This window comes from Falco punctatus (genome assembly GCF_963210335.1).
Source record: "Falco punctatus genome assembly, chromosome: 7".
In the NCBI taxonomy this organism is placed as follows: Eukaryota; Metazoa; Chordata; class Aves; order Falconiformes; family Falconidae; genus Falco; species Falco punctatus.
This window is the reverse complement of record NC_137587.1, coordinates 40439120-40466968: the sequence shown is the minus strand read 5'-3', so window position 1 is coordinate 40466968 and position 27849 is coordinate 40439120. Positions and strand designations below refer to the sequence as shown.

General features: G+C 39.4%; 1 protein-coding gene across 2 annotated transcripts in view; it reads right to left on the bottom strand.

Moving 5' to 3' along the window:
• The window catches only part of ARID4A (AT-rich interaction domain 4A), a 50475-nt gene extending 26733 nt beyond the window's left edge, over positions 1 to 23742 (bottom strand). For both annotated transcript variants that reach the window (XM_080394468.1, XM_080394469.1), the window contains exons 1-10: positions 23595 to 23742; positions 22657 to 22728; positions 21329 to 21439; positions 18786 to 18851; positions 17754 to 17844; positions 5442 to 5521; positions 5239 to 5333; positions 4519 to 4651; positions 2491 to 2570; positions 725 to 801 (exon numbers count right to left, since the gene is read on the bottom strand). In XM_080394468.1, the coding sequence (XP_080250594.1) occupies positions 725 to 801; positions 2491 to 2570; positions 4519 to 4651; positions 5239 to 5333; positions 5442 to 5521; positions 17754 to 17844; positions 18786 to 18851; positions 21329 to 21439; positions 22657 to 22662 (739 nt within the window). In that variant the 5' untranslated portion in view covers positions 22663 to 22728; positions 23595 to 23742. The remainder of the gene's footprint in view (positions 1 to 724; positions 802 to 2490; positions 2571 to 4518; positions 4652 to 5238; positions 5334 to 5441; positions 5522 to 17753; positions 17845 to 18785; positions 18852 to 21328; positions 21440 to 22656; positions 22729 to 23594) is intronic.
• Between the last annotated feature and the right edge of the window lie 4107 nt (positions 23743 to 27849).

The following is a 27849-nucleotide window of genomic DNA, read 5'->3' as shown; positions in this document are numbered from 1 at the left end:
CTATCATGTTAAACCTTTACTTGTTAAGGAGCTGTTTCACATGCTTACACAAACTGGAAGAACTGTTGTTGAGCAGGGTTTTTCTGTTGCTAAGTGGTTTTCTTTTAAAATTATTTTAAATAAAAACATCTCAAACATTTCTCCTTCTACAATTTTCATGTTTTGAGGTATGACTGGGAGAAACAACACTAAAAGTTTAATAATCGTTTACATTAAAGGGAGAATCTAGCCTTTTACAAGCTCACTTGGATTATTGTAGTTACATCACCCATCCATCCAGAAATCAAGTTCTGTAATTACACTTTTAAATCAAACATTAAACACAGGCAGACTGTCCTAATAAAGTTTACACCTTGCTGTCTGATTTATTTTATGTTAAGACAAAGTCATTTGAGCAAAACCACAAAACTTTGGTGTTAGCAGAGGTAATTATATATCCCGTTGTTCAATGACATTTCAAATATAGTACCTTGAAAATATTCTATTCATTTTCCATTAATTTGGAAAGAAGGAAATAAAAATCAAATAAAGAAAGCTTCTACTAGGAGCTATTTTAATAACAAAGCAGCTATATCCAGTTTCTCTAATTTATCACATTAAAAATTGCAAAATATGCAAGAGCAATTATTAGAGATCAACAGGCCTCATTTATCTGCAAAAGTTCCAAGTACTATTGCAGAAGATTACTTTTAAAAAAAAAAGCTGAGAATTTATTCTAAATTACCTTTTTTAGGAGAGGACTCAGATTTTGGTAAGTTTTGAACATCCAGTTCTTTAATGTCTTTTCTTGCTACTGAGTAACTGAAAAAGAGTAAGGTTATTATTTTTAAATCACAGTAAAGCAAGCACTTGACTTAGAAAAACAGTTATTTCTAAAATTTTCAGGATTTATCATTCACTTTCAAGGTCCTTACTAACAACTATATGCATGAGGCATTTGTTATTGTAGTCCCTAATGCAAGATTCAAACCTGAGCAAGTTTCCAGTCTTTATTTGAAATTCAGACGCTAAAGGAACTCTTGCAATTAAGACAATCTTGTAAAGCTTTTATATTTCAAATATTTAACCTGCAGAGATCTGCAAAGGTAAAATGCTCTAAATAGGCAAAAAACGTTTTCTAAACTCAAAATATTCACATCAATGAACACTTGCTACCCAAAATAGCAATCTAGCTAAGATGAAAGAAACAAGTCCTCTATTTTCAAAATGCATTTCCACTAGCACAGAAAAACAGTAAAGCCAAGTTCACATATCTGCATTGATAAATGGTTGATTTTTATTTTTAAATTACAAAAGCGTTCTCACAGCAAAATATACGGAATTGCTCTGTTCAAAAGTTATGCATATTACTACAACAGAAACGCTAACCAACCTGCAAGGAAAGCCTTACAAGTGAGTTATTATAATAAATTATTTTTTGCTTCTTTCATTATTTCAGAAAAACTGAAGTAAAACCTCAGGAATTGGAGGTTGCCATTTTCTGAAATTAAGACCATAATACTATGGGGGGAAAAAAAGGGGTAAAAGAGCAAATCAGCATGTTTTTCCAGTAACATTCTACCTTCAGTACATAAAGAAACATAAATCTAAACTAGAAGGCTGACGATACGTGCCTACGTTAACAGGCCAAAATGAATTAAGTCTTCAGTTACTTGAAATATGTTTCAGTAATCAAATACTCACACCCTACTCAAAATCACGGCTACTAAAAATCAGAAACTTCACTTTGAAAGAAAAGAGGGAAAGAGGGTTGACAGCTGGCCTTCAGCAAGGAAGGATTTAGTTACAATCTGCTGAGATAGATGCATTAGAAGTAAGGATGAAGAGGAAAAAAAGGGAAGCAGCTTTAAGAACCAGTCTTCATACTTTTTTGAATATATTATTCCTTAAGTAAGCACACATCTGTGTCTCTCCCCTTTCCCTGCTTCCAAGAGGTGTGCGGACTAATTTTCACAGGAATCTTGGTTTATATTATGTAAAAATTTTAATTAAACAGTTACTTTACATTCACTTTTTTATTACAGCAAGTAGATTAAACACTTCTAAACTTTTCTATTTAAACAGTCATGGACACCTGGGCACTGGAGGTAATGGGCCAACCAGATATCCACACAACTACAAAGACACCCACAAAGACATAACAATTACAACACTAAGGGAAATAATTAGAACCAAAACACGTATTCCAAAGAACAGGAATCATCTAAAGTGTTAACACCTGTTTTTTTCAAAGTTGTTGATTTTTTTTCAAATGAAGAAACACCAGAAACTTTACTAATCCAGTGAACTCTTATCAGTACAGAGAATGTAAAGGCAAGCAAGTAAGCACAGTAGTAGTTAGCTGGAAATGGACTATGACAAACGTGTACAACCAACGTTACATAAAATGTACCCTTTCCTTTTGGAAGCAATAATGTTTTCAGAAACAATAAGTAATTAGTTTCACATTTTTCTCACATGTACCACTAATGAAAGCAAGCTATTACTTACAATTTGGAATCTGCGAAGGATCGAACTAAACACTGGTCCTTTTTCACTGTGACATCATCATTACAGCTGGGAGACACAACCTGAAGTTTCAAATAAAACACTTTAAGAAAAAACAAAAAAACCCATCCAAAAACCTGATCTTCAAAGGAAAGAAAGACTGACAGCAGTTTTCCTGCTGTCTTCCTGTTTCTTCTATTATAATTTTCAGTCCTGAGAAAAGAAACCTACTCCAATTTATATTACTAAGGCCAAGGGCAAATTTCAAGAAGCAGTCTACCTCAAACTATTAACCTTCGTTGTTATGTACAAGCCAGAAACGTTTGCAATTTCATTTGTAAACTCAAAACTAATCTACTGGGGTGATATCATGGGATCCTGTTCATTCACTCCCATTTTTTTCTCTTGTTCATACAAAACCTGCTTTAACCATCTATTTAGAAAGCCACCAACCCACTTATTTTACACCAGCTTCTGACAGTTGGCATTCAAACTGAGAGGTAGGCAGTAGTTTGGGGTTTTTTTGTTGTTGGGGTTTTTTTGTTTGTTTTGGTTGTTTTTTTTAAGGTGTGGATAATATAAGCCAATGTGGAATGCAGAATATCCTTCCACAGTGGTATCATCTCCAAGTCTAAAAAGGTGATAAAAACACATTTGCAGTATTTGTATTACCACAAACAGAACAAATTTACATTTTGCTCTAGACCATACACTGACAGAAAATGTAAGATGCAGATGGACTTCTGGATCTACCAGGTCTCAGTGGAAGCTGTGCCACTCCATTCAAATAAGTCAGAAGTTTTACCCCAAAAATCAAGATAAGACATTCCTGTTTCTCAGGTAGCAGAGAACAGAACAGGTACGTGGCCTCCAGTAACTTAATCACCTAGTTAGAACCATGTTGTATTAAAATCTGTCATTAGTAAAGGGATATACAACAATCAGAACATGTACAACAATACCACATTTCACGTTTTAAACTGAGATACATACAACTGGATGAGTCAGTATTAACTATTCACCCTACATTACACCATAACGTTCTTTCAAGGAAGGGAAGACAACTGGCTTGTGTAGTTAGTTTTGATCCTGGATTCACTGAGGGAAATAAAACCTGAAACTAAGTTAGAAGACTGGAACAGCTACACTCCTTCCAGCTAACCCTGAAGACTCAAAATAAAAGAATTACAGAATATACAGTTAAGTAAATAAAATCTGCAATAATTAGTGAACTAAACCTGCCTGTAATACTCCAAATTTTTTTTTAAAGAAATGCACCTCTGATTGATGACGGAAGACGTGTACTGAGCTTGTCTGACAAGATCAAAAAGTTTACTGAAGAAAGCAACTTCTAATATATATCCATAAACTTTCTTCTGTGTGAAGAGCCTGCAAAGTGTCTACCTTTACAGTACAAGTCTACTTATACTTCAATTTATTTAATATTTATTTATCATCAGCAATGGCAATGAACAGCTGTATTCTATACTGATAGTCAAATAAAAATAATAACCAGCACCTACTGCTAGAGTAACCGGCCATTTATGTAAACGCAATCATGGAAGGAACTGGTATTTCATAAAATTGAAAGTCTAAGGAAAAAGGTAATCATTAAATACAAAACCATAAAAATTCCACTGCAATTAAGATTCATAAATCTAGTTGCTCTTAAATTACCTGGTAGTGCAAGTCCTACCTTATCTTATTTTTAGAAGAAAAATAATTACATACTGATTATTTTCTGGGCAGTTTTGAAAGACTTAAGAGCCATAAAACTAAGTTATACATCAACATTAATCTCTGCTCTCCTACTCTTCACAGGTTCTGTAGAATATTTGTATTTTTACCAAATATGGGCAGCAGGGCTTAGCCTGACTACATCCATAACTTTGCTGTAAAAATTGTTAAGTACACAAACCATCCTATCCAGGAAAACTGCTATATGAACAACTTAGTAAGTCAGATTAAACTCTTATCTAAAAAGATATTAGCAGCACGACACTAGAGATGTCAACATCTTAAGCAACCTACCAAAGCTGGATACCAGTCTGCCTTCTCAGAATTGCAAGTCACACTCACAACTTTGCCAAGCAATTCATCATTGAGACGCCTTTTATCTTCATCCTCTTCTTCACTACTTTCTTCTTCCTTTTCATCTTCAGTACTAAATTATTAAAACATAAAGTATTTTAAAGCTTTTGTCTGAAGTTAGTATTTGAAAGCAGATACAGCTTACAACGAGATCTTTCTTCCTGTTCTGCAAAGCTTCAAAAAAAATATTAGCATTTTAAGAGCTGAAATTGCTTGAAACACACTTAAATATTAAGCACACTTACTTAGTAAGAGGAACTTTGTAGAAATTCTTTCCAAGTAGTAGTATTTTACAACAGCATCATGTTGGAATTGGAGGCATGAATCAGGATTTGATTGTGCACAGACATGAAACAAAGAGAAATGGTCGCTACCCCAGAAATTTAAAAGCACCTTTTTTTGCTACTACGTGAAGTGTAAAGAAGATTGAAAATCCTGCATTTCCTGACACACAAGTTCCTATTATACAAAAGAAGCACAAACATTCTTAAGGCTACTACAAGAAAAAAAAAATCAATTTCATCATACTGCAAACATGAACACGTCTGCATGAACTGAATTACTTAAGTCCGTAAGCTGTGCACACAACTTCAATGGCACTGCAGTTTTAGTAAAGGACACTAAAAGAAAGGAGAGCAACAGAGCACTATCAAAACTCACACAGGAAGAGAAGATCTTCTTCCTCTATTAGACTTCTTCCCAATAACTGGAGTTCCAAAGTGCTCTGGATTGGTTAGTGGCAGTTGATCGAGTGTCTACATAGAAAAAAAGAGTGAACAAAATTAGTTTGCAATTTCTTCTTATTATATAAAAAAATACAAATTAACTACTTATTTTTCACTGCATGTCCATCATTGTCTTACCTCACTTTCTGCGAAGTGCCTTTCTCCTTTCAAGCATAATGAAGTTCGTCTCAAGGTCCTTTCATCGCCATCATCAAAAACTAGTATGAAGCCAAGAAAATACATTGCAACAAAATGATTAGATCTCTTTACTAAGCTGACAAAACAAGTTACTATTTATGTCACAATCTAGAGTATTTTCTAAAACATGACTTTCAAGACCTCCATTTTAATACTTATTTAGTTCATAAGCAAAGTGAAATGTGGTATTCAAGATTTGGTCTACGAACAAGTAAGTTTCCCACAAGAGATTCAAGGCAGCATAAAGTGAGGCCTTTGGATGCAACAGTCTCTGTCTAATTTGACATCCTTCTTATCAATACACTGAACATTTCAAACCATTGCTACTGCCTGTATACCAGTTACTGTTATCTAACAATCTTAGGGTTTGGTTTTGGGGGCTTTTTTTTGTTTGGTTGGGTTGGGTTTTTACTCTACCCATTTATTCCTTACTTACACTACCTTTTAATCTTCCCTCTTGCTACAAACAACCCCACAAAAATACAGATGAATGGAAGGAAGAACAAGCGTGTGATACTTTTTCTTACACTATCAATACTGTGCTACCAACAGACTGGGAGTACTGGAAACTTGTAACTGTAAGTGACCAACTTATAAAGGCATACTTAGTAGACATCCTGTCCTCTTAAAACTTGTGTAGGTGAAAGGGAAGTCTCATCACTTTCCATCAATACACAGCTGAAGAACACTTGAATGCTATGAACCTACTGCAACTTTTGCCTAAGAAGTATCTACTCTTTAGCCAGTTTAAATAAAACCTTTTCATGAGAATTTCCTTGAAGAGAAGGAAAGAAGTTACTAGTTCCCCCCTGCACTGGTTCAGATCCCACTGTCTGAGCCACGTGAACAGGCCCTTTTCAAAGAGCAGAGACCAGGTGGCTGCAGTCTGGCATTCCAGTAAGGTAAAAGTTTATTTATATGGGGTCAAAGTGCAGACTACTACTCTATATTTAAATTGATCGAAACACGCTTTGGCCAGTACTGAACTTAGGGGTGGGTGTGGAGTTTCAAGTGTTATGCATACTAGTATAACAACTTTGGCATACTTCTATTAAAAAAAAAAATAAAATCTCTCAAGCTAGCACGTATATCAAATTTATGCGTATTATTGGCAAAAACACAGATTAGTTGCAGCAAGAAAAGCATTTATTTGTCAAATAACTAAATAGAACAGTCACATTCTCATAATCTTAGATTAAAATCATAGACTGCAATAAATAATGCAATAACTATATAAAAAGGTACGAATACAAATATCATTAAACTTGATAAGCTAAGCTTTAAGGTTCCTCCATCTTCAGAGCAGAGATACTGTTGTGGTATGCTCCACTACTGAATTATTATAACAGCTTGTAATACTTGTGCACACAAAGCAACTAATTTATCCCCCTCCAAAAACCTAGTATTTCAAGAACGGCAGATACTTATATGCCTAATTAGCTATACTAGTTAACAATAATTTCAAAACTTTTAAAATATAAATACCAGTAAGGCCTGTCAACTCCAATACCAGTACGTTACTCTGAAAATCTTCTAGTTTAGCTTACAGCTCAAGGAAGCCACCACTGTGACACTTCACACTAATTGGGAAAACAAAGTATGAGCTCTTCCCCTCTGCATTGCTAACTCAGCACTGGTATCCATTGATCAGTTAAGTGCAAACACCAGAGCACTCAAAGTGATCCTGAAGTTCAGCACTGTCACAGATTTACATTAACAACAACAAAAAAAATCTGTGCCACCCTTTTGAAGTTTAAGTTTCATTACCCACTCCAAATGTGCCACTCCTCAGCTCTCTGTACACTTTGATAACAATATTTCATTGGCACGTTTTTAAGTTTTAGAGCGGTTTGGTTGGTTGGGATTTTCTTTTTTGTTTTGTTTGTTTTTCAAGTGTTCTGTGCACTCAACAATGTGTGCCATTTCTCATTGCTCTGAAGAGACTTAAAAGCAGGTTACAATCATTATCCTTTGTCAAAACACATTCAGAACTAAAGTCAAAGTACTAATTTTCCACAAATAATCATTTCAGGGGACAAATGGCTGGTGATTAACAACAGGTAACTATTGAAAAAAGCAAACAGACCCTGATACTTGATAGTGAATAAGTAATAAAAAACCCATCAGTCTAGTTTATCTCCAATTTTGGAAGCTCTACCTATATAATTAAAACTAGTATTGTACAGGAAGAAATCAAGCAAACCATTCATAAATCAGGTTACACATCATTTTTTCATCCCTAAAAGATAAACGTCTTATCAATACTGACCATTAAGTAAAACATACTAGTAAACCACACTGCTCTAAATTATGACACAAAAGGAAATTCTGACAATTAAGAACTGTGTCAGATATTCTGCTTTCCTCAATTACAACAAACACTGAAGTTAACTTACAACTTTGAAAAATCACAAAATTAGATATTCCCTACCAATATGAGATAATTATGGATTGCAAAACGCAACTGCACAAGTGTCAGTTTCATAAATTTATATTTCACTTCTATGGGCAAAACAACATATAAGAAAAAATAATTAATGCTGAATACTCAAGTCTTCCTAATTGCCCCTCAGACCTGGAGACAATGAAAGCATGAGTATGCTTTCAGAGCCTGGCAGTCATGCTTTCAGCTCTGTTCCCAGCTTCATACCTGAATGGAGACTAGTCTATCCCATGCCTCAGAAACAGCCCTCTTCCTGCCATTGCTCTTTGTTTTCTCCAGTTGAAGGTACAGAACTGGCCTGATCTCTAAAAGCTGCTTGTCCTTTGACATAGAGGGAAAAAATGCTAGGCCAGTCTGCATTTCCCAAATGGACTACAAAAAAAAGAAAACAAAAAAAACCCCAAAGCCTCTTCTAAAGCCCCTCTCCCACCCCTAAAAGGAAAGTCACTCTTTCCAGAAGGATTGAGTACTTGCTTCCATATGAGAGGCAATTTTCACACAACTTCAGGAGAGGAAGGCAGAGAATCCCTAATTTTCAGACCTCCTTCTTGAACTGCAGCAGGCATAAGACTTAGCATAACCATTAAATAAAAATGTAGAAAAATATCTCTGTTAAGCAGCCATGTGAATGTCCCACCTGGGGAAAAGGAAGTGCATGGCAGAGTGCAAGGGTGCATGATTCAAAGTAATCAAGTCCAATATTCCATTTTACCTTGATAATTTTCTTCCAGGACTGAAGTTTCTCTCCCTCTCACCCCTCACTCAGGTTAAAAGAATAGATAAAGTCAACATATCCAGCCCTAAGGAGTCTCACATAAATATATGTAAATACATATATACACACACAAATGAAAAAACCAGGAAGTTTTTATCATCTGTGTGTAATTACCCCTACAGACATCACCTGCTCAATATAGAAAATGCTTTTAGACAACAATGAAAACTAGGTGGTGTTATATAGAAGGAAATACTACCAGCATTATCATTACTTAAAAAGACTTTGCCTTTTTAAAATGATGAACAGAAATGTGGCGGTTACCTTTAATTTTCTGTCTTGATGTGGACTAGTAGTGGAAGAGGTAGAAGGACCATGCAGGGCAGAAACAGAAGGCACTAATATTTTTGGTATTTCAAAGTCATTTAACTGCTTGAAGGATAAACTGAAACTTTCTTTGACAACATTAGACTTTTTAGATATACAAGAAATTGCCCGCTCATTCTACAATAATTTATGTTGTGGACATGTGCACGAGCACCTGCAACTGACAGCACAGCTGCACAACTTTGAGCAAAACAACATTTTTGCAGAACAACAAAATGTGTATGTAACAGAACAACATAATAAGAAAGATTTTCTTGGCTAAATTAGTGATTGATGTAAAGTGTCAACCGAGAAAGGACAGCACCATTTTACACATGAAAATATGAACTATCTGAATTACTAAAGTGAGGCCAATTAGGAAGTCTCTCCAATTAATCACAATGCATGAAATATTTATTTATTAAACTTTTTATATATTAATATTTTTATTATATTAAACTTTTTTCTCTTCTAGGGAAAATACTTGTTTGTGCCTTACTGAAAGGGTAATCAGAAACACACATTGATAGCCTCAGCACCTTTAAAAATACATACCTTTCCTAAACAAAGTAAGCCTTGTGGTTTCCAACTCACTTTTAAGAAAAACCTACCACTAAAGTACTATTACTGCCACCCTATGCATGACTTTTTAATGCTAGTCCCAGAGGCTTTAAGAGACTGTCTTTTCAATGCACAGCATCATATATTACGGTTTTCATAAACATAAGCAGTCAGGCAGACAGAACATTTCAACGCTATGCAATACTTCGATGCTATGATAGCAGTCATGTCAGAATAATGTAATACACTTTAAGCTGCAAATTCATTCCTCTTTTTAAGCTCATCCAGAAGTAAGACTGTTTAGTTAAAATGCCTAGCACTAACAGACAAATTAAAAACTTAATGTTGAATAACTTGCACTAATTAATCATTCCTTAAATAGGTTTTTGTTAAATCCCAAATTCTCCAACAGCAGAAATTCTAGAGGTTGTATTCCATAAGGAGGAATTTAGTGAACGTTATCAGTTGCGTTGAAGAGGAAGGAAACAGAAGACACGGAGGTATCTCCTCATACACATGTAGGGCAGTCATCAAGAGATGTGTTTGAGGTGCCACAATATTCACCTTAGAAGAGGAATTTACAAACCTGGCCCTTCCAAAGAAACACATTATGAAAAAGCAGAAGCCCTTTCAGTTCAACCATTGCCTAATTTTGGGGTGGGTACATACGTGTTGGGGAAACAGTGTACCAGCTGACTGCTTCAGTAAATACTTCTGGAAAGAGAATGATACATGTGAGCCAGGAACCTACATACTAGTATTTAAGATGAGTCAATATAACTAAGTAGGAATGACAGAAAGAAAAGCAATGTTTCTGCTGGCCAGGACCTTTCTTCCAAATATACTGCTTAATGACGAATACTGACAGAAGGGGGAAAAACCATGACTAAGCAGTACAACCTGGAGCAACAGTCTCTATCACAATGCTTATTCTAGTCCCAAGAATGGAGTTCAATATGCTCCATACAAAGCATATCTAAACAGTGAAAGTAAAATGGAGATTTTCAGAATGTTACTGCACCCCAGTTGATAATAACAGGGAAGAAACAGAATTGATTTTTATTCTGTTTGTGGAAGCCTAGGCAAGCCCAAGCTATGACAGAAAAAGAAAATGAAGCCTCCTGGTGGGAATCAATGCAATAGTTCTCAAAATATAGGAAAAAAGTTCTCTTGATTAAAAGTTGAGTACCTCAAAAACACATTATACAATGGAAGTGCAACTTTCAACTCACTCTTGAAGAGCAGCTATCTTCCAAGGTATCTTCTGTTCCCTACCTGTAGCAGGCCTGTGTATGCCATTAACAAAATCAATACTAACCCTGTCCTCACAAAAATGCAGTCTCAACACCAATTTATTTATATAAGAAATATTAACAAGTCGACTAATCAAAATCTTTTTTAGGAACAGTGAAGAAACTTGCCACAAAGTACTGCAGATCAGTTTAACATCTTATTTTTATAAATATCCCTATGATTTAAAAAAAAAAAAGAAAAGAAAAAAAAGAGAACATAGCAAGACGCTAGCAGTAACATCCTCATAATAGTTACGATATTACTTACAGACAGTGCAATCAGTAATACCAGAACAAGGCAGTCCTGTAACAGACAAGTAAATAAGGAAACCAACCCTCAAGGCTGCATCTGCTGGCTAACTTCAAATCCAACAAAGCCGGCAGCCTGTTGAAGATTTCTGTCTAAATAGGTGCCCATCTTATTGTTGCCGCCCAAAGGATGAGATTCTATGCTGCACAGCAAGTAAGCAATTCTTTCTCATTTCACAACCTATTCAGAAACTTTTAAATCTACCAAGACAAAGTATGTACCAAGAAGTAAAAACTGCTCCAGTGTCACTATGTACAATTAATTATTTTCACTATCTGCCTGACAAAGCAGTAACTTGTGAACTACCAGAGATGCCCTCTACGAATCTCTAGATGATCGTGTGCAAGTTTTGCAGATTTTTGTTTTTCAGCTGTGGAAAAAATATAGAAAGTACCAATAGTCATGCACTACTTGTTGAATGACCCTGTAGGCAAGGATTGTACTAACTATGGATTCATCACTGTCAAAGGGCTTATGAGCAAGATACTGCAGTGTATTGTGTTACTGGAGAGACTACAGAACTCAATTAAACAAACAAACAAACAAAAATTCTAAATAAGCTTCGGTTCTTCCACAGAAATGTAGATGAAATATCACTGAAAACACAGAAGTGCGACCTTCCGAGTCTACTCATAGAAGACCGTCTCCTTACAAAGAAAAATCTACCGTCTGAAATTGCTTTTTTCTGAGATGTTACAGTAATCCTACTATTGTTACATATGAAGAGATTACAGAAAAAATTCTACCTCCCTGCTTTCCCTACAGGATTGTTTGTACACAGCGTTTAATTTTCTTTTAACAGGCTACACTGCAACAAAGGTGAGTATATAACCAAAGGCTCTTTCCAGTTGATCTGTAACAAGGATCAGTTAACACACTTTTTCACCATCCCATCTGCTCCTCTACCCGCACATTGCCTAAACTCATGTGACTACAAAATGTGGCACTATTCTTTTTTTTCCAAATTCTCCAGAAAGCAACCAACACTGCTACTGCACAGTTTCTATGTGCCACAGGTGCACTTAACAGTATGTCTGACTCAAGGCAAATACAGGGTGGGGTTTCCTCAAAATTCACCCAAGTAACATTTTGAAGACTGAAAGAACGTATTTATGGTGGATCAGGGCGGTTTAGAGCATCAGTGAAGTGGGGGCAAGTGGACAGTTCCCCTGCTGCACCTGTGGTTTTGGATTCCTGGATGACACATGCATAGCCGGAAGATGAAGTGATGCTTCTGGGATGCAGAACTCAACAGGATACTGGGAAGAACTGGTCAAACCAGCTACACAGACATGACTAGTGCCTTGCACATACTACAAAATGTGTGCTGTTCAAGTTATAAAAAGACAAACCAATAAGCCTCTGGCATGGATGAAAACAACTGACTGAAGTGACACTGATAGCTTTTATCAATCTTCACGCAGGAGTAAGACACGTTAGGCACTTAAAGTTGTACTGGAACCAAGTCAATTTTTCCTGTTAGATATCTCCACAAAGCATCAGAAGAGGAAAACTTTTAAAAATAGGAAAATGTGACTATAAATAGTTCCTGTGAGCAACCCCACTCCTGAAAGTCCTAAGACATCACTGTTGGTTCATTTTCTGATATTCTTAGAATTATGAACCGGAATTTTCAAAACCCATGCAACACGAAAGAAGATTAGAAACAAATACTTAATACCTTTCATTTCTGTCACCTACCCTCCTAAATGCAGTACGTCAGAGCGATGCAACTGGTGGCTGTTCATTTCCAGAACAATTCAAGCCAACTACCCAAAACTTCACTCACACAGGAATGAGCACTCAGGTATGTAACTCCTCTCAGCGCACACTCACACAGCACTCCCTGCAAACTGCCACAGTGACTACATGAGAGGAGGAAGTTACCACCACGTGAGGCCGGAGAGCAGCACAAGCAGAGGTATGGGGCTCTCAGAGGTGTCTCAGGAGTGGGTGTCTGGCTTACAGCACAGCCAAAATTGGGCCATGTTGATGTGTATCACCGTACTAGAGCCAAAAAGAAAAAAACATTGTTGGCTTTGCGGACTCACGCAGTGTTGAAAAGAATGAGAAAAATAAATTCTTTAGTATTTATGTTAAAATATTCCGCCATTTCATGATAACTCCTTTTCAAAGGAGAAAAGATACGTCTTCTCTTATATAAAAGTAGCAGATGAAGCCTGAAAGCCCTAATTCTCAGAAAATGCGGATTCATGCTCCCTTTCACTCTGAACAGTATATAAAGCTCTACTGCAGACAGCAAGGCCGGCTAGAAACTGCAAGTACCTCTCACTGTTTTGGTTTTTTTTTGTCCCCAATTCCTACTCACTTCAGAGGAAAAATTACGCAATGTTAATACATCTTTCTCTCTGTCCCTTCAGAAAAATTTTCCCATGATTTTATCTAGCAAAATACAGGGCACAAGTGTCTGTGTTCTGTTTTTTTTTATTTTGCTCAACCATACCTTGTAGGTATGGCTAAATTACATGCACTTAACAAGATCTAAGCACATACAGATTATTGACCTGAGTTTTGTCAAAAGAGAGATGACACTGTCATTTTGATGGGGCAATAAAAAAGGCCGGCCATTCTAAAAGCAACTCTTTGGATGCTTGTTGAACTGAAATACTGTTTCTCACTTTTATATAGACATTACATCATTTTAGTTCTGTACAGAAGTGATACAAAAGTGTTTCCTTAAAGAACATATACGTAAGTATTTCTGTTTTCTGAAATTCTGGTAATGCTTGTAAGAGAGAGAATGTGAAAGAAGGAAAATACAACTACACACTTTGTAAGGTGTGGTCTGAGCTGTGGTTTTCTTTTGAGACATTATTTCAGCATTTACCTGAAGCATTTTACAAGTTAACAGAGAATCAGGTGGATGGTACACTAAGTAAGCCATAATTGAAACCTGGCTCAGCTGAAAGTAGATCTGATAGACCATTCTAATGCTATGCAATTATCACCTAGCAATATACTCAGCACTTCAAAAGCATTCAATGCATCATTTTAAAATTTGTAAATTAAGTAAGTTAATTTTAAATAATTGCATTTAAAAGATTAAAACATCACAAAATCAGGGAATCATTTAGGTTGGAAAAGACCTTTAAGATCTTTAACCCAGCCATTTGTTATCCAAAGAACTTAAACTGCTGCTAGTGTCATGCCACTTTAGATTCCATTGAGCAGATGAGGGCTGACTTGTACAATGCCATTTCCAGATATTGTTAAAACTTTCACTCCAAACAGCTTTTGTTTCTTTACCCACTTATACTGAAAAGCTGAATTTCAAAGGTGATTTCAAAATTATTTCCAAATCACAGATGAAAATTTCAACATGACTAAACGGCTACAGTAACATCGTTGTTATAAAAAAGTAAGTGGAAAAAGTGATTCCATGGCAGCTGCAATAAAAATAAATCATTATTTATTTTGGGTACATGAACACCACTAATAGGCAGGAGTTACCATTAGAATAAGACTTAACTGATTGTCATTGTGGCTCTTTCATTATGCTGGTGACAAAGTATCCTACTACAGCAAACTCAACATAGCATTTCTACTGGTTCACCTTACTGAACACAAAGGAAAGTTGTTTCAGCAGACTTTATTACTTCTTTAGATGCTTATCTGAAACAGAGAGCCTGATTTGCAAAAGCGAACATCGTTACTTCTCACGAGACAGGCATGCAGTTTGTTTTGGTGGATTTTTTCAGGTATTTGTACTTAATACTTTGAAATTTTTTGTCTGTATATGTTACTGGCTTCCCCATCCATATCAGTCTACTTTTAGATCAGAGAAAGAGATGCTACATAATACAGAAAATATATAGTACAGGAAAAGCATGTACTACTGATACGCAGGCTTTCCCTTATACTTTCCATCTCAAGCCTGACCACACTGAGCCACACATTCTAGAAACCTGAAGTCTGTTTGATCCACTTCCCTTTCAACTCTAGCTCTGACTGAATCAGCCAGTAAGAGTGCCAAGTAGTACAGCCCACCATCTATTAAAAAGGAACCAATTCAACTCTGCTTCACAGCAACATAAACACACACCTAGTATCTACCCAAAACTTCCTACAAAGATACAATGGAAGCAGCAAGCAAAAGATAAAGCTTACTTTTCACACCCCAGTGTTTCTGTACTCGACCTAGAACACTTTCCCAATTTTAAAATTAAAATTACCGTTTTCTTAATGACGTGAACTTCATGATCTGCTTGCTTTGGTCAATGTTACCTGTGCTTTCAAAATCAGTAAGCACATCAACACAGACAACTCACAAAAACGTTCCTAAGTAGTATATACAATTCTAACATGTTAGAATTGCATTTTTTATAGTCATAGGTATATATACTCTACTTACCATATTACAGCACTGCGCATTTAACTTGCCGTAAGATTACTTAAAACCCACCCACACCCCCAGCTCCAAATTTTTACAAAACCCTAGCAGTCTTAATACATTTGCATACGGAAACCTGATGAGTTTATTTTCCCTATTCTGCCTGTCAAAACATATTTTTTTGGAAAATAAAATTACAATAATAAATTAATCCATTGGTTCAAGTTTCTGAGGAACTGCGCTTTAATAAATTTATAAAGTAAGAATCACAGCATGCATGATTCATCTCTTACATTACTGGGGAGAGTTCAACAACTTGTTAAATGCAAACAAAAACCCGCTAATACAGGGCAGAGCATGTATTACTGTTCAAATTACCAGTTCATCAAGTAAAGATTTTTGGCAGAAGTGTACCTCCTCAGGGAGAGAAAAGAAAAAACAGACAAAACTCATCCCCAAAACAGGGGATTTAAAGTTCATTTATCAAATGTAAGAAGACAAATATGTTTGTTTTATCAAGTAATAGAGTGTAAAGCCTTTTTTAACCACTGAAGCAGGTGTATATAGGGTTAGTTTACTGATGTAAATGGTCTGGTCAAAATCCAAACAGAATTAGCTAAAAATACTATTTTAAAACAAGAGTTTTAAAATGGAAACACTAATTCATAAACCATGAAATTATCGGTGCAAGGCTATTTCTTATCTCTTCTGTATCAGGATGGTGAATCTCTAAGTCAGAGCAGAGTTGGACAAAGCAGACAAATCTATGACAAAGCAGAGCTGGAGGTCCAGTGTTCTTCATTGAGTATGTCACATCATAATACTAAACCAAGCAGATTTTAAATCTGCACTCGAGTATAATCCTGCAAATAACAAGTGTGCTTTGTGAAGTGGTAAGTCAACCTGCTTGTATTTAAAGCATGCAGTAACAATAACAATCATAAAATGATAAAATCTTACAATTTATCTGCAATGAGAGCCTTACCGTCATTCCACCAAAGACAACATAACCTCACCTACTGCAATGGAAATGCTGGATTACTGAAAATGTCTTCTTCATACCTTAAAAAAGGGGTTATTGAATCAAAATAATTGACTCTTCATGGGACAGAGGACTCCTCAAGAGAGTATGAAGAATATGAAGTAAAACTGAATACGTCTGGCATCAAGGCAGCTAGTAAGAGACAGTTTAAATTTACGGGTACTAATCTCAAAAGCAATGCTGAAGAGTAGCATGTACAGGACAATTCAGTGGAGAATGTTCCCTTGTTCCCTCCATACTACTATTAGTGAATGTAATGCTCCACATTGGAAAAGTTGGGGAAAAAAGGACAGGTGCTTGCAAAGCTCTCCGATTCAAATACTGTGGGTTTTCGTTTGCTTATCTTGTATTACTTGAATGTTGGTGGGGTGCTGCTTCAGAAAAAACTAGAGATCAGAATGACCATTTAATTATTCAAAATAAATAAAACTTATCTTGTAATGAATTCTTGTTCAACTCTGAAATTTTGCTGACCTGGCATTCTGAGGTATCTATTTCAATAATTGAAAAGCGCTTGAGCCTCCAACATGAGAAGCAGTTTTCTATTTCACTTTAGATATAATCATTATTCGTAAATTATTTTAAAGCAAACAGTTATTCACATTATAAATGAATCTTCCCTCTTTTTAAGGAGCAAAGTGCCAATTATTTTCCTAAAAAAACAGATACGGTCTTCTGTTCTTTCATACAAAACCTGACCCTCAACCCTACATAAAACAACAGGAGTAACTTCAGAATGCTCAGTGGTACTACCAACAGGGTTTTGTGTGTATGGGATTGCGTATAGCGGAGGAAGGCTTGCATTTCAGTCACTCATTACATGCCACAGATTTTCAGCTAGAAGTGCAATTATAAGGTTTATGTCTTAAAATCCGCAAAAGTTATTCTGAATTTGAGCAAGTGAAACTTACATCAGAATACATACACTGTGCCAAATGAAACACCGATTGTTCAGGCCTGCAACTACCTGTGCAACAGCTTCACTGAACATCAAATAATTATCATCCCATTTTAAATGGAAAAGGAAACAAGACCTGGACGACTTAAAAAATTCCCCTCCAAAATCTATCTCAGATCTTGCAGTACAAGATATAATTACTTACATTATTACTGAAAATTAGAAATATATTGTTCAAATATTAGACTATAAACGAAAGCATGTGGCTACTCACCTACAGTATACCAGCTAGCGTCTGTCAACTTGCTGATAACAGCTTCTTGAAAGGATCCATCGGGCATTTTGGTTTCAACCATTGCACCAACCTGCAAAAAGGAGTATCTCAAGGTTACATGTTAACTCATATAATGGGGAAAAACACATGTAGGCATTAATTCACCCAGCAAGCTAGATTTATTTTTTTAAAGACTCATGTTACTTTTCAAAATTTAGTTACTTAGCTGGTAAGAACAAAGGTCCTGAATTATGAAGGCTGAACTGTAAGTAGACAGTAAAGCAGTACTAAACTCAGAACATCTCATTTCAACAGGACTTACATCATCACAAGTAATAATAGAAGGCCAATTGGAAAAATGGAAATATTCAAAGTAATTATTACTTTATTACTGATATGCATGCAATTATGACTATTTCTTATACTTTAAACATTATTATACTGTCAATTAGACCAGAATTGTAGTAGCAGCCTACAAAAACGCATTGATATTCTTGAAGGTAGCTACAGAGAAAAGACATACAAAAAAGATGACCTCCTCTACAGAGCTCTGTTTGTGTTCAATGTTTTATAATGTGGCTAGGTATTTTAGCAGACAACTGTTAAATATAAAAATATAAATCAGCCATGTTTTTATATAGAACGCATCAACTGTTTTCAAACGTAGTTAGAGAAACTGTATTTACTATTGTCTAACAGGCTTAAACTTAGCTTTGCAATCAAGCTCTTAATTACTCGTAAGAACTTTTGAAGTTTCATTACCTGTAAGTTTTGTATCTTATAAGAAGACACAAAAATCACTGTTCATGCAAAACTGTTTGCGTATGAAGTATGCTCCATGGAGAAGCGTAAAGAGCCTCTAAAAGCTACGGAAGACTACTCAGAATCAATCTGATCTAAAGTGATGAGCCTTCTTTGATTTAAAATCTGTAGAACAGCTATCCCCTTAAACAGTATCAGAATTTAGAATTTTACAAATAAATTAACGTGTTTACAAAAAAAAAAAAAAAAAAAGGCATGCAATATACATACTCTTAGAGGTCCTTTCACTTGGTCATCTTGCACTAACTGAGTTGAGTTATCACCCTTCAGGACCACCTGCAAGATATTAATTAACTTTTAAATATGTATCTTACTTTTAATAGCATAGAAAAAGTGTATGAAACTGTATCTATAATAATAATGATAATAATCCTAATTTGGAAAATAAATCTTTAACCATCAGATGGACTCAAACATTATTGAATGCAAAACACCTGACATGGACAATTTCACTGACAGGAAGCCCCAAGTCTAAGACTTAATATTAAATCTGAAGCATCATAAAGAGCAGGGCAAATCGAACATCAGCCATTCCAAGGTAAAGAAAATATGTTTTGATGTGAGCCTGGATATTGATAAAATCCAGGGTATACCTGGAATTTGGCTTCCAGATCAGAAGGGGTTTTTTTCTCTCTCTTTCAGCTGTAGCACTTTATTGACAACACTTTGAGTACTAAACTACAACTGCAATAAGCTCTCCTTATTAAATGTGTGTCAAAAGATCACAAACTGACCACAATACCACCATTTCTCCTACCTTGAGCAAAAGAATTTTTTTGTATGGTAAAGAGTTGAAATACTGCAAGCATAGTGACAACAAGCATCAGTTACAGTGTAAGTAAACTACGCTTCTCCCTTTAAAATCCTGCTTTTGAGAAGGTAACACTGATGAGACAGAGTGAATGTAAGTCCATGCAATTTCAATCCCTGAGTTTGCAGAGACAGTTTCGAAACATAAAAGATGACAATTTAGATGTCAACACTGGTAACCGTTTCACTACCATTTGCTATAGCAAACACACCCATCGTGTTTCTACTAAAAAAATCCAGAATTCCTATTTTTTTTCAGTAATCAAAAGCTCCAGGAACCTCCTTGCCACCTAATAAAGAAGTCCAGTTTCCAGGCTTCCCCAGTTATCCCCCCAAACCATAGTTTACACTATAGCTGTATTTATTTATATATGTAACACTAGCAGCATGATGAAATAGCATTGGTATTAACACACACTCAGGTTAACAATGCACTTTATGCAATTTTTCTTTTAACATTTCCTATTAGCATTGAGATGAATACAGGTTGTCCTGCGACTCAGAAAAAGACTACTGGACTTTTTGGACTCTCTGCACTCTTGGCAAGCATGCTGGGGTGTGCCTACAGGCTCCTAATTAACATATCAGGCCTAGCTTCTTAAAACTTCAGTTGTTACAATATAACTGACATACAGTGACAGGAATTTCCACCAAGACACAGCAGCCTCATATACTCCAAATCTTCCCATGGAGCAATAAACCGTATGAGAAAAGGAAACTCACACCTACTAACAGCCTAAATACTCTATCAGACCAAAAACACAGATACAAAATTAAGGATGTCAGACCAGGAAGGGCAGCACACTGCTTCCTTCAGAGCTTCTCATTAACACAGATTTCAAAGAACATCACAAATGTCTATTTCTATTCTATAAAGAACAGCGGAAAAGACTCCAATATCTGAACTGTGGTTTAGTGGTTCTTTTCCTATTCATGAAAAGCACTCTGATAAATTTGTATGCTCTATATATGTAACTGAAGAGACTTGATAACCTGTTCTACTTGATCTAAGCATTAAAGCACATGAAAACTTGGATGTGTAGTTCTAAAAAGCAGCTTTCATCTCTATTTGTCAGGAGTTTGGGGGTCACTAATACCTTATTTACATATCCTGGACAGCAAACAAGAAAGTAGGAAGTGGGAAGATTTTGATAAAACAAAGCAGAACAACAACTCCTGTATTTACTTGGATTTCTTAACTTTTATTTAACTAAGTTTTACTTTGGTTTTCCCATAGTAGCATTTACAACACTACTGCAACACCAAAATAATTACTTTCTTTTTTGATTGTTTTGGCATAAGACCTATGAACGCAAAGGAATATTACGTGCCAGTGCTGTGTCTGCGTAGAAACTCGGCTACAGCCAGAGCATGCCATTTTTGAACCAACAGTAAGATGTGCAAAACTTAACAAAAAAATGTTACCCTGGACAGTTCTGAAATCTGGTCTGAGAAACTAATTATTGACATCTTTTTTCCTGTTATGTTGATTTATTTTGGCATTGCCTTTTAAATTCCAAGCTATAAAACTGAGAATGTCAGCTGGAATAAAATGGAACTTCTGCTTCTGAAGAGGCTGCTCTTATTCCTTATTAGTCATGTAAAGCCATAATTCTCTATATGTGACATCAAAACTTGACTGCTGTGAAACTGATGCATTAGCAAACAGAAGGCAACCATAATCAGGAAAAAAGCAGCAAGAATAGGTAAACTGAAAGTTCATTCTTGTTCATAAAAAACCAACATCTCTCCTCAAAAAGAACAAAAACCCAAACAAAAAAAACCCCAAACCCAACACCAAAATATGAGAAACAACATTCAAGCATCCTTTAAAATCGATACTGAAGTGATGAACATTTCCTCATCTTCAGGCCTAGGATCTTCTCTGACAGCCCTTTCAACACAATGCTTTAATAAAATAAGCAACAACCACAGTGTACTACCTTGACTTTCACAAGCCTTTTCACTGTCTTAATCTTTGCCTCACAGAAGGCACCACGGTACTTGGCACTGACATCAGTTCCCACTGTCAGGTAGGCAGGCTCATCTGCTGCCTATTAAGAAACAGAAAATAAAAGCAAAGTTTAGTTCTTCATATTTATTTTTTTAGCTGCATCGTTACATATTTTATTTCACATGTTAACTTTTAGACCTATTAATTTTTAAGTGATAAGCAGTGTCTGTACTTGGAATTGCAATCACACTGCTCTTTAAAAGGAAACAGAAAACAAAAAAAACCATCAAAGAAGTTATAAGTTTTGTTTTGCCAGTGATATTGACATGCCCTCATCCACCCCACCCCCCATTTTGTCACCCTAATTACCCTCCCAGAAATGTCTTTGAGGCTATTGAACTGATATTTGGAACATCTTATAAAAATGGTAAAAATGTATAGGAGTGACTATTAATTCAAGTCATTCCTATACAGCATACAAAAGGAAAATATTTGAACTGCAAAAAGGCAGGATAAAAGAGTTGTACTTTTTTCAGCTACAGGCAATCCAGTAACACTGATTATTTAAAACATCTGAGATTGCCATCAACCTGATACTTACCACTAAGTCTGTAACATTCTCTATATAGGAGAAATTTGCTGTAATCTTTCAAACTGTTGTTAACTAGGATTTTTCTTTCCTAAAATGCCTTTAACAAAACTTAATTACTCATGCATTTTGCAAAAGAGAATTATTTCTCATCAGTTTTCCTTATTCTGGACTTCATGACTCAACATGTCACTTTATTGTGCCTGTAGCAACTGATAAACAAGGACAAAATTACCACGTTGAAAATGTCCATCAAGAAGAAAACTGGCGCATAATACAACTTTTTCTGTTGCTGTTTTTTTTTTTAAAAGTGTTACTATTTCTTCAACTGCGAAAGCAAAAAAAGAACTTTTTCTTTTGTAAATTATACTGCAATTGTTAAGCCTTTGCACTCAAAAAACCGGCAACAGCTAAGGCGGGACAAAAGCTGTGGTTTTGCAACTTGCAATAGCTGCTGCTGATACAGGAAGCATTTAAAGACCGTAGCCCAAAGGACAACAACTCAAAGACGTTGTTAATTTTCAGACTACTACTGCAAGACGGTAAGAGGGGCGCTCACCCACACCTCAGCTGGAGAGCAGAAACAGGATTTACAGCCTGCACCGAAACCCCGGCCAGCGTTACCCTACTGTTGCTCCGCCGAGACGGGCGATTAAAAATGAAATCGCCAGAGCAGCCAGCAAGGCCGGGGAAGGGAGCAGCCGTTCCCCGCTCCGGAGTTAGCCTACCTTCATCTTTGAAGGTTATTTGAGGGATTCCAGCTCCAAGGCTTCTCCTCCCCGCCAGCACACGGGAAAACGCTGCAAAACAAGGGGGGCGGGGGGGGCGGCTGAAAGCTCACCCGCGCGTCTCCCCGTGAGGGGGCGGCCGGGCCGTGAGGGGAGCCCAGCGCGGGCGGGCGGGCGCCGCCGCCCGTGCCAGCCCCGCCGGGCCGCGGAGGGAGCGGGGCCGCGGCCGCCGCTTCCCGCCCGGCGGCCCCTCGGTGTGTCACGTCGCCATTGCTCCCGCTCCCCGCCCCAGGGCGGAGGGGCCGGGGCGCGCGTTCGGCCCGGCAGGGAAGCCCGCCGCCCCACTCGGGCAGCTCCCCGCCGGGAAGGGGGGGCGCGGCGGGAGCCGCCGCCGCCACCGCCTTCCCCGCCCCTCCCCGGCCCTCGCAACTTTCTGCGGCCCGCGAAGGGACGTGCCGCCGAGCCCCTCCTCCCCGTCCTCCTCACCCGCCGGCCGGGCGGACTTCTCGCTCCCGACCTCGGGACGCCTTCCGCGGCCGGCCGGCCGGGCAGCCGCCGGGACGCGGCGGGGGTGTGTGTGGAGGGAGGCGCAGCGGGGGTGGGCCGGCGCCGCGCGGCAGAGGGGGCTGAGGGTGGAGGGCGGCGCGGGCGGGCGCTCTCCGCCGCCAAGCGTCGGGGCAGCCCCAGGGACGGCGGCGGGGGGAGCGGCCGGGGCGCTCGGAGGGAGCGCGAGGCGGAGTTCGGCGGGGAAGGGAGTCCCCGTCCCCGCCGTGAGGTGAGCGGCGGGCGTCCCCGCTCCTTCGCGGGGCGGATGGGCGCGCTGCTGCGGGGGTGGGGGGGGGGAAGGGGGAGCTCCCGGTGCCGCTCCGCGCCCCCTCCCCCGGGACGGCAGCGGAGTTGCAGCTGCCGAGGCTCCCGCCGCCCTCGCTGCCTCCTACCTGGAAACTCGGAGCGAAGTGAGCAGCCCCGCGCTGCCCGGCCCAGCTCCGCCGCGCTCCCAGCGCCGCGGCCCCCTCCGAGACGACGACAGCCCCGCGAGCGGCGGCTGCTGAGCGCGGCCCCGCTCCACCCCCTCCAGCCCGGACTCGCACCGAATCACCAGCGACGAGCCCAATAACAAGCTGTTGAGCAGAATCTGTCCTGCTTGAACTCCCATTGGCCCCCTCGTGACGCCCCGGGGGCACTGCCCCGCTCGGATTGGGCGCCGCGGACAGCATCTCCATTGGTCACAGGGCGGCTAGCAGAAGACATTGGCCAGCCGTCGACGCAGGTAGCGCCACGGAGACTTTTTATTGGTGCTTATACGGAGTGCCAGGTGATTGGTGAAGGTTGAAGTGAAGTCAGTGCCCCCCCGCAGCTGATTGGTAGGAGCTGGATCCGGATGTAGCTGTGGACGCAGTGACTGGTCACGGCCGGGGGCCAGGAGGAACGACCGCGCGCTGTGATTGGTGCTGGCGGTCTCTTGGAAACGCGGCGGGGCGGGGACGAGAGGGAGGGAGGGGGCGGGGGGGGCGGAGACGGCGTCCTGCAGCGGCGGCGGCCCGGGGCGTACAGCGCGCATGCGCCGCGGTCAGCCTGCCAGCGCCATTTTGTGTGCGGCTCTTTCCCATTTTAGGCCGCGGGAGGAAGGGAGCAGGAGTGGTCGGTGTCGCTCCCGTGGCGGGAGGTGAGGGAGCTGCGCCGCAGAGTGACGGGCTCGCCAGGAAGCAGCCTCCCGCGCTTTGAAGGGGCCGCACCTCGTTTCTTCTTCGCGGCCTACCCCCGCGTCGGATGGCGGTGGTGGCCGCGGCGCCCCCTCTCCCGCTCGGCGGCGATGGCGCAGGAGCGGCCCGGCCGGACCCGGAAGTGAAGCGGCGGCGCCTCTGGTGGCGGCGCGCGGTGGAGCTGCTCGCCGGGAGGGCGCGGCGGAGCCGAGCGGCGCGGCCCGGTGCGCGCGGCCCCTCCCGCGGCCGTTCTGCTGCTGTTCTCCCCGCGGAGCCCGCTGGAGTCGAGGGGTGGCGCTGAGGCGGCCCGCCCGCCGCGGTCGGTGCCGAACGCCCCAGCAGAGACGCCGCCGGGGCTGCAGGTAGGGGCTGCAGGCGCCGCCCGTGCCGCTTTCCCCTTACGCCGGTTCCTCAGCCGGTGCGGGCGGGACCTGGGTCGCTGCGCATCCCTCGGAGGAAGGCGTTGCTTCGCCGCCATTAATCATCCCCTGCTGCCCGTGACGCATTTGGGGTAAAGCCCGGGGGAGGGGGGGGGGGGGGGGGAGATGTGACCGTCTCTTATTGCCCGGTCGCTTCTGCACATTTCCTGACGGTTATGATGGCTGCCTGGCCTCCTGCTAGGTGGCTGAGGTCACCTCTTCGCAGGAAGGTGCAGCAAGGACGGGGGAAGACTAGTGTTGACGGGGCTGAGTGCTTGGGGGGTGGGAAGGAATTGTAGTCTTGTTTGGCCCTGCCATACTTGCGATGGATGCTCTCTGAAGGTGCAGCCTTACCAGGCAGGGTGCTTGCACCCGTCAGTGGTCTTCTAAGAGTATTTGCTCTTAGGGGCTAGTTTTGGCACTACTAAATAGGAGTTACTAACTGGATCCTGTGAAAATGTATTTTTAATGTTAGTTGCACATTCTGGCAAGTAAAATTTGCTTCATGGGTGACTGTAACACAGAACCTTATTTTTTTCACAAAGTATAATGAGCATCTGTTTGATGTTGCTCACCCTTAGCTACAAGCCTTACCTCAGGCTTATGTAAACCTACAGTGGAGAGACCTGTCAATATAGTTAGGAGATCATTGTGCTAACTTGACAGAAATGCATTGTTAGTTGAGGTGTAGGTTTCCATGCAAGTTCTGGTTTGAAGGTGATTTTTGGTTTTGTATTTTTTTATGACATCTGGAGCTTTGGAAAGCAGCGAGCAAAGGGATGGTTCTCTAGGGAGTTTAATGAGCAATGGTGTACAGTTAAGCTCTGAAAGTTCAGTAAGGCATAATGCACATGAGGCATGTTTGGATTGACTGCGAAGTCGAACGTGGGGGAAGGGTGGCTCTAGAGCTCTGGTGTTTCAGTTTGGGTTGTAAATATAAAGATACCTGGGGATGTATAGAAAAATGTGTAAATGTTTGAGGCATTAGTGCTGAGGGAACTTTGATTTTCTGCTGCAGTTCCACTTAATGCAGTGGATAAACTGAAGATAAAATTATTATTTAGAATATATGAAATCTAACCCAAATGTTAACAAAACTTCAAGAATCACTTTTGGATGTGAACTTCTGATCTCTCTGTGGAATGTATTGGCCAAACCATGACTTAGATTGTGGGCTTTTTTGAGGCATGATTTGTATCTTTACACTAAGTATAGTACCATTCAATAAATAACAGTTTGTGATAAAAGTAATTGGTCTTGTTTCTGATTTCTAGCAGAAAAACCCTGTCCACCTGGATGCATCTGTTACAACTGGCATGCTTAGAAAGTTCACAGTGCATCGCCCATCTAGCTATTGTGAGCAGAAGGACTCTCTTTCTATATAGCCAGTCAGCAGGAGAGGTGACTTGTTCTTTTATGGTATTTAAAGCACCTAAGAATGCCTAGCTGGGCAACTCAACAAAGAGTATAAACATTCTCACAAAACTTAGGGATGATGTGTAGTATAATGGAATGAAAAAGCTGTGCTTCTGGCAAGCCAGGGAAAGGATCTAATTTTCATTGGGATATGAACTTCAGGATTCAATTACACCATGATACTGAAATATTACATCCTAAATGTATGTCAGTGTTAACAAGCCCTGAGATTTCAGGACAGCTTGACTGTACTAGAACCCCGCAGCTGTGCCCCATCCTGTTCTGAGCCACTCAAATTTAACAAAGTCAACGCTTTAGAAGCTCTAGAATGACACAATCATAGTAAGTTCTTTCAGTATCTAATCTCCCTGTAAATAGATGTGATATAAGGTAGAAATGTTTTTAACTTTGTTGTTCAAAGCAGCAGTATTTATATTATGTGTACTTTGTTAGTACCAAAGGTCTTACAGATGCAATGCAGCAGATTCACCTGGGGATATGCATTTTGGTCTTGGCTTGTGCAAATTAGCACAAGGTTTCTTAATTTAAAAACAGTTAACTTTAAAAAAGCATTAAGGCACTCTCAAGTGTAATGCTGGCCTTTGGTTATATTTAATTCTGGAGCTTAGGTGATGGTTGTAAGTAATTTAGAAAAAATTATGACCTTTAAAATGTCTTCGGTGTATTGGTTCAGAATATATAAAAATTTTGCCCAAAGTCTTCCATATATGTGGGACTCAATAGGAAAAGGGAAGTATAGGAATGTCTGTATTCTTCCTAAGAATAAGCAGCAGCCAAATAAAACTGTTGAATGTGTCATGTGGCTTCCTTGAGAAGAGAGACAAAACCCCAAGATTTCTGGGATAAGACATTTTAATTCTGTTCAGTAGTGACATACTGCATTTACATGCAGATAGAAGAACTCTGAACACAGCTAAAATTCTCTAGAAATATTAAAAATACTGATTCTTGTTCTAACACTTGAGCTTCTTTGTAATGAAATACTATGCTACTCTGTGCTAGACTTTGCAGACATTCAGGAGACTTTTAGCTGCTTTTTATTTTTGTCTCGAGTGTTTAGTTCTCCTTTTTTTTTTTTTTTTTTTTTCCTAAATGTTCTTCCCCTTGGTGTTTCTACTCTGTAAGTAAACAGGCAGCATTTTTCCAGTGGTGGTTTAGTAGGCATCTGCCTTGCAGTTCAGAAGCTTTGACTGTGGAATTCCTATATTTCTGTACAAATGAAGGTCAGATGTATGCTTCCTACGAAGTTTTATCTAAGTGATTGCAAACTGCATGGACAAGAGTATGGTAAGAAGCTGTGGAGTACTTTGTGTGCAGGTATAAAGGGGGAAAAAAATCCCAATGAATATGAAGTTGACAAAAGTTCAGTCAGTAATAGCTGGATTATAAAAATGAAAGGTCAGACCTTCTTTCATGGAGAAAACTGTGCTTCACTGCTAACAATCAGCAATAAGTTCCTTCATATTTGTTATCATGTGTGTGTGAGAGAAAACAAAAAAACTGAACAAAAGCCCTGTAATGCTAAATACTTCCCTAGTTTCCCTAGCTCTGGCACATTCATGTTCAGAGAAGTGGATATTTAGTTACTCACACATAACTTTGCTTGCTGTTTTTCATCATTTCCTTGTGGGCAT